This window comes from Mesoplodon mirus (genome assembly GCF_964341445.2).
Source record: "Mesoplodon mirus genome assembly, chromosome: 3".
NCBI classification, from domain to species: Eukaryota; Metazoa; Chordata; class Mammalia; order Artiodactyla; family Ziphiidae; genus Mesoplodon; species Mesoplodon mirus.
Window position 1 is genome coordinate 25,290,832 of NC_138978.1, and position 7,693 is coordinate 25,298,524.

The 7,693-nt window shown below is 45.6% G+C and overlaps 1 protein-coding gene across 1 annotated transcript; it reads left to right on the forward strand.

Moving 5' to 3' along the window:
- The first annotated feature begins 1,916 nt into the window (after positions 1 to 1,916).
- ATP5IF1 (ATP synthase inhibitory factor subunit 1) lies at positions 1,917 to 3,996 on the forward strand. The gene is made up of 3 exons (XM_082613867.1): positions 1,917 to 2,076; positions 2,171 to 2,262; positions 3,725 to 3,996. Exons 1-3 carry the CDS (start codon positions 1,990 to 1,992, stop codon positions 3,867 to 3,869), a joined length of 324 nt encoding a protein of 107 aa, XP_082469993.1. The 5' UTR covers positions 1,917 to 1,989; the 3' UTR covers positions 3,870 to 3,996.
- The last annotated feature ends 3,697 nt before the right edge of the window (positions 3,997 to 7,693 follow it).

Genomic DNA, 7,693 nt, shown 5'->3' on the forward strand with positions numbered 1-7,693 from the left:
TCTTTAAACTGAGGTTAAATACACGTGACATACAATTAACCATTTTAAAGTGAACAATTCAGTGGCCTTTAGTACATTCACAGTGTTGTGCAACCATCACCTCTATCTAGTTACAGAACAGTTGCATGGCCCCAAAAGCATACCCGGCACCTAATCAACATTTCGTACGCGTATTTCCCAACCCCTGGCAACAACCAATCTGTGTATTGTCCCTACGGACTTACTTATTCTGGACATTTCATATAAATGCAGTCATACAACATGTGACCTTTTGTGTCTGGCTTCATTCACTTAACATAATGTTTTCCAGGTTCATTCAAGGCATAGCATACGTCATTACTTCATTATTTTTTATGGGTTAATAGTATTCCATCACATGTGTATACCACGATTTGTTTATTCATTCGTCAGCTGATGGACATTTGGGTTGTTTCCATCTTTTGGCTACTGTGAAATGGTGCTGCTATGAACATGTGTTGAGTACCAGTTTTCTATTTGAGGGGTACAATTTCCTAGAAAGGAATTTGGTAATTCTATATTTAACCTTTTGAGCAATTGCCAAGCTGTTTTCCACAGCGGCTGAACAATTTTACATTCCTACCAGCAATGTAGGAGGTTTACAATTTCTCCACATCCTCACCAATGCTTGTTATTTTCCTTTTTTTTTTTAACTACAGCCATCCTAGTACCTAGATGGATCTTTTGCACAAACTCAGCAAGACCCTCCACTGGATGCCCAGCCAGGAGATAATCAAGAAACAATAGTATCTGAGAACTAGAAACAGTTTCTGAAATGGGAATGGCACTTAAATATCTAGAAACACAAAAAAATTATGATTACTAGATAGTGGGCTTATGAGTGATTATTATTTCTAGCCTTCTGCTTTCGTGTTTTTCCAAGTTTTCTAAAATGAACATTTGAAAATATACCCTGCAGCTATTTCCTCCCATTTAACTCTTACAAACCAGGGCTGGTATTCTTCCAACCTAAAGATGATCAATAAAAGCAGTTCAACAATTTCATGAAAGCAAAGAACATATTTTTATAATCATGAATAAGATCTGGCCCAACCCTCTCAACTAAAGGAGAAAAAAAATGGGCCCAGAGGGAGAAAATGACCTAGGCAAAGGCTATAAACTACTATTATCTTGTTCACGTTTGTTAGATGGCTTAAGGAAGGTCAAGGCTAAGCCGTCCCTAGACTCCTACCTATGCTCTTTTCCACTTCATTGCACCACACTGCCAAAAGTCCTGTTATCAAGCCCATTTGATAACATATCAATACATTTTGCAAATACTAATTCAGTGCCTACTTGATTGATCAAGGTCCTAATAACTTCATAAGCTCAAAGGTGCAAGAACAAAACAGGGGGCTATGATAGAATGACGAAGGAGGTCAGAGAAGTTTTCTCTGAGCTGACGTTTAAGCTGAGAGTTGAGAGTGAAATGTCAGTGCAACAAAAGAACATTGACCATATACACATACATTAAAAAAAATTTTTTTTCCCAACCCTAAATGACTAAGTCAGGGCATCCTGGACATAGCCGCCCACCCCCACCCCCATATTACCCATCTTATTGATGCCAGTAGTCCAGGAAAGGGAAAGCTTCCTTTGGGTGCTTAATAATAACAACTTTAGGATTGGAATCGTGAGGTGGGGATGGACGTCACGCCTAATTCTCATAGATCCGAGAGCCGAAATCTTGGCTTCTGCCCCTCGGTTCTGGCTTTTCTCCTATCTCCTCCATTATTTTTCTCCAGTCCTTGACCCTGGAGCCCTTGCTAGGGGTTGGCTAAGAATAGGCCCGCCTCTCGGTCAGGATTCGCTGCAAACTACAGGAACCCCGCCTCTCCCTCTCGTGATTCGCTACTCCCAGGTTCATCCTGCCTCTCCAGCGAAACGATTGGCGGCCTGGCCTGCAGCGCCGTTAGCTCCTGCGAAGGAGCTTGCACCTTCGGTCACTGGAGGGGTGCTGCACTGACAGCGATGGCAGCCACGGCATTGGCGGTGCGGACCCGGTTCGGCGTGTGGAGCGTCTGGGCCATGCAGGGCCGGGGCTTCGGCTCGGAATCGGTACGCCGGCGGCGGTGCCTGTTGCCCCAGCCCTGAGCGCAGATCCCAGCTCTGCCGCCTTCACCTTTACCAATACCCCCGTCGCTCTCCGCAGGCAGACAATCTCGGCTCCAGTGCGGGCGCGGTCCGGGACGCCGGTGGAGCCTTCGGAAAAAGAGAGCAGGCCGAAGAGGAGCGATACTTCCGGTGAGGCCCACGGGACTCCGAATCCAGCCCTAGATCTCTCACGGCCTTCCAGTCCTTCAACTGTCAGTCGCCCCACCCATCCCTCCCTGGTGTCCTGGGGCTCCCCATCCCCCAGTAGAACTCCCGGCCCCTGAACCCATTACACCCAACACTTGAGGACCCGACTGTCGCCACCTATAGGGCGCTTCCCGTGCGCTGCCGAATCCCAAGGCCTCCACACCCAAGCCGTTTCCACCTGCGGGTCTTCAGAACTCGCCAACCACGGCTCATCTGTTCCTGAATCACTTACCATCCCCACGCGTGGAGTTCACCCCGCATCCTGCCAAACGCCCCCCAGATTCCTCCCAGAGTGTCTAGATCCGACGGTTCCAATACATGCAGACCCCCTGAGCCTGACTCCCTCGGCCCTCACCCACCCATCACCCCAGGCCTCAGCTTTGCTAGCCCCGCGTGGATGGATTCCCTGACTCCTCAGACCTTCTCAGCCATTTCTAGACGCCCCCCACCCCACCTCTCCAGCTGGCCTGAGCGAGTGGGTCGTAGAGCATGTAGCAGCTGCTCATGGCTGGAACCCCATCCCCCACTCCTCTGAGACGGCCTGCTCCACCCAGCCCAGCTCTTAGGAGTATGGCATGGGCTGGGCCTACCTATCCTTTTTACCAACCTCGAGTTATCTTACAGTGACTTCTATCCACAGTGAAGAGCAGCGTGGAACTAATCTAGCTTCTGCTTCTCCTTGACCTATCTTTTCTCTTCCACCCTCTCTTGCTCACTCTTATTACCACCATGGCACCTGCCATACCAGAGAAACAAGGTGCAGCCCTTAGAGACCATCTAATTGGCCTCCTGCATTGTACAGTTATGGAAAACAGAGGCCCATATGTGGCCGAGCCAACATTTGAATCATCCCTTCATGAAACCTAAACTTGGACTGCCAAGTACTGCAAGAGACCGCTTTTTTTTTTTTCCCCCTTCATTTTGGCCTTTACAGTGGGTCTTGCAGTTCTCAGGTAAAGAAAGCCCTAGATTAACTGGGATAGGACACATATACTTGTCCTTTAACTATGCCCCTTCGTATATCCCACCCCCACCTTTTGCTCTTTTTCCCCCCAAAAGGGAAATGTCCCCCTCTGGGTTGTTCCTCTAATAAGTCCCCCAGTTAGGGACTTAAGTCATACCTCTCTGGAGTTTTCTACTGAATCTGAAAGGAATCCATCATTAGTGGTGGAATTTCAGGCACTAGCACCAGGAAAATGGAATCATTTTGGTCATCTCCTAAAAATGATACACCTTAAGGTGGAGTATTCTTAAGATGGGGCTTGAGAGAGTAGAAGAGGATGACCAGCCAGACTCCCATGGGATTGGGACTCCTGTTCTTTGCCTTAGGTATTTCAGATTATGCTTAGAGGTCTCTTTGGGGTGAAGGATTGGGATTAAACCAAGAGCCACTATGTCCTTGTAGAGCTCGTGCTAAAGAACAGCTGGCAGCCTTGAAGAAACACCATGAAAATGAGATCTCTCATCACGTGAAGGAGATTGAGCACCTGCAGAAAGAAATTGAGCGGCACAAGCAGTCGATCAAGAAACTAAAACAAGATGATGATTAAGTGTTCACAGTTCCCTATAGCATGGCTACCTGTTATTGCCCACTTCTATTAAGCCAGACATAGTTCTGGTTTAATTAATATCTATCTGTGTGCTTCCGACAAATTATAATAAATTGTCATCAGTGAACTGTGTCTAATGCCTTCTATCTGAAGAGGGGTAGGGGGATACACTACTGAACCACTAAAATGAATCAGACAGGGTACCAGCAGTAGGGAACTTGGAGACAAAGCACAGTGTGATAAGTGCTGTGCAACGTGGGGCGACCAATGTGACATGGAGAACGGAAAGGCCCCTTTCCCTGTTGGACACTAGTCAAGAGGTGTTCAGAGAAAGCTTCTTAAGGAATAAACCTCAATCCAAAGCGTAAGGTCAAGAGCAGCCTGGAAAACAGGAGTGATTGCTTAAAAAGGTGTAATTCAAGGCACCATCAATAATCACACCATTTTGCATTTATAAAATGGAGTAAACAGCTCTTTATGTGAACTAGTTATCCTTGTTCTAATTATCCTTGTGCAGGTTGAGAAGGCTGGAATTAGAAATCATGTGTTGCCTTGGCATCCAGGTGTTTTGACTCCTCATCAAATCTGTTAACAGCACAGAATCAGAATTATTTCTTAGGTTATATTTTGCTTTGCCGAGTATGCTCTTGATTCAAATTAGACTTTAAGGCCTTGTTTAACTAAATTATTGTACAAACTACTTGTGTAATTCGTCCAGACAAAAAACAAAACTTCAAGTGACCTATGGGCCATTGGCAAGACATTTTCAATTCTCCAGTTCAGTAGATCATTTGCCCCAGAATTTTGATGAGTCTTTTGTTGTAAGACCCTATTACACAAAAGCCGTTAGGGCCACTGAGTGATAACAGCTTGGATAAGTCATTGACTCTGCCCTTGCAGACCAGACACTGGCTGTTTCCAAAACTTGTCCATGATGCTACTGATGAAAAGTTTATGGTACTCTTGAGGTATGACTGCTGAGATTCTAGTGGCCAGCAACAAAATGACCTCAAAGATGAAGTGCAAGAAATGATTATATTAAGTCATATACCTTTTTCTTTTAATTTTAGAACACTACAAAATTTGAAAAGTTTAAAAATTGGTTGAGGAACAAGTAATATCTTCCATTTCGCATTTTTGTGACCAAAGAAAGGCATACAAAATCTCTTAAGTTTGGGGATTCCCTGGCAGTCTAGTGGTTAGGACTTCCTGCTTTCACTGCCATGGGCCCAGGTTCGATCCCTGATGGGGGAACTAAGATCCCGTAAGTGACGTGGCCAAAAACAAAACAAAACAACACAACCTCGTAAGTTTGAAGATGACAGTGTTTTCATGACTTACAATCAATAATTTCCTTATTGGGAATGATGTTCCTGAGTTGATTCCTCAATAGCAGTGTACCATCTGCTCTTGTCCTATATTTTAAATAAGAATCAGTCTAATGACGATTGAATCAAACAAGCAAAAAGTTGGAACTTTAAAGTGAAAATGAGGAATCGTGAGTTTGAATTCTTAAAAAGGTTAAATGAATTTTTGGAGCAGCCTAATTTAAGACTACCTGAGCTTTATGGGAATTCCTGGTGGTCCAGTGGGTAAGACTCTGCACTCCCAGTGCAGGGGCCTGCGATCAGTCCTTGGTTGGGGAACACATCCCATATGCATCCCGCAACTAAGAGTCCTCATGCCACAACGAACATCCCGCATGCCGCAACTAAGACCAGGCAAAACCTAAATTTAAAAAAATTTTTTAACTGGGACTTCCTGGTGGCACAGTGGTTGAGAGTCCACCTGCCGATGCAAGGGACACGGGTTCGTGCCCCGGTCTGGGAGTATCCGACATGCTGTGGGGAGGCTAGGCCCGTGAGCCATGGCCGCTGAGCCTGCGCATCCGGAGCCTGTGCTCCGCAACGGGAGAAGCCACAACAGTGAGGGGCCCACGTACCGCAAAAAAAAAAAAAAAAAAGAATCTGCCTGCCAATGCAGGGGACAAGGGTTCAATCCCTGGTCCGGGAAGAGCCCACGTGCCGCGGAGCAACTAAGCCCGTGAGCCACAACTACTGAGCCCGCGAGCAACAACTACGCACTTTGTTTGCTCATTAAATCTCATGATATTTCTGGTAAATAGGTTCATACCATTAGCTTAATTTTATAACCAAAGTAACAGAAGCAGGGAATAGTGAATAACTTTCTCAAGGTCACACAACCAGGTTTGTGCTGAGCAAGGACTTTACTTCAGGACTCCTGCTCCCACAGTCTTGAGTTGCAGTTCCAGTGTAGCAGTTCCGCTGCCTGTTAGCTACCTCCTCGCTGTGGGACAGGTTGGGGGTGGTGGGGCTTGCCTGGACAATTGGGGACAACCCTGGGTTATGCCACTATTCTTGAATATGCATTGCTGCATATCCTATGTATTCCATTTTCAGATTTCTAAAACGTATTCATTAAAAATTATATTTAGGGGACTTCCCTGGTGGCTCAGCGGTTAAGAATCCGCCTGCCAATGCAGGGGACACGGGTTCAATCCCTGGTCCAGGAAGATCCCACATGCCGCACAGCAACTAAGCCCATGAGCCACAACTACTGAGCCTGCGTGCCACAACTACTGAAGCCCGCGTGCCTAGAGCCTGTGCTCCGCAACAAGAGAAGCCACTGCAGTGAGAAGCCCACGCACCGCAACGAAGAGTAGCCCCCGTTCGCTGCAACTAGAGAAAGCCCGCGCGCAGCAACGGAGACCCAACGCAGCCAAAAATAAATAAATTAAAAAAAAAAAAAAAGACTGAGTGACAGCATCCGAAGAAGCCTAGCATTGAGAGAGACCCTTGGTTCCTGGGGAGTTGACAATACTTCAGCCTTTCTATCTGGAGCCTGGAGGGAGCAATGGGGGAGGCGGAGGTAGTGTGGTAAGTTCTATGAATCTTCCCAGGGCTGAGTTGGCCATTTGTAAGCTGAATCAGTCACCGTTTCCTACTTCTTAGTCCTTCCTCCCTCCTTCCTTCTTTCCATCCTCTGTCCCTCCTTTGCTCCTTTCCCTCTTCTTTTTAGGTGCAGTCCTTTATTAGAGCAGAAAACTCCTAAACCACTTGTACCCTACTTTCAGGAATTGGAAACATTGGAAAGGAACAAAAAGCTTCAGAGCAGGCAAAGGAACAAAGAAGTACAAGGAGATGTACGCCAACACTTCACACGTTGGTGCCACCCGACACAACCTCTCAATTAGCAGATGCCACAGGTACCTCCTTGCTCATCAGTCTTTTTATTAACTTGAGGTAAAATTCACATAACATAAAATGAATCATTAACCATTGAAAGTGTAAAATTCAGTGGCATTTAGTATATTCACAGTGTTGTGCAAACATTGCCTCTATTTAGTTTGAGACACTTTCATCAACCCAAAAGGAAATTCCATACCCATTAAGCTGTCACTCTCCATTTACCCCTCCATCCAGCCCCTGGCAACCGCTAGTCTGATTTCTGTCTCCATAGACTTGACTTGCCTGTTCTGAATGTTACATGCAAATGGAATCATACAATATGTGACACTTTGTGTCTAGCTTCTTTCACTTAGAATAAGGTTTTCAAGGTTCATCCATGTAGCATTTTTTAGTACTTCCCTCCATTTTTTAAATGGCAGAATAATATTCCATTGTATGGATATACCACACTTTTGACTATCCATTCATCAACTGATAGACATTTGGCTTGTTTCCACCTTTTGGCTGTTGTGAATAGTGCTGCTAAAAACATTCCTGTATGAGTATTTGTTTGGACACCTGTTTTCAGTTCTTTTGGATACATATCTAGGAGTGAAATTGCTGGGGTCATAGGGT

Bases quoted from the DNA above. Each gene is read 5' to 3' on its own strand.
- ATP5IF1 (XM_082613867.1), top strand. From the start codon at position 1,990: ATGGCAGCCACGGCATTGGCGGTGCGGACCCGGTTCGGCGTGTGGAGC. The intron at 2,077-2,170 runs GTACGCCGGCGG...CGCTCTCCGCAG, and splicing joins GGGGCTTCGGCTCGGAATCG to GCAGACAATCTCGGCTCCAG. The intron at 2,263-3,724 runs GTGAGGCCCACG...ATGTCCTTGTAG, and splicing joins GAAGAGGAGCGATACTTCCG to AGCTCGTGCTAAAGAACAGC.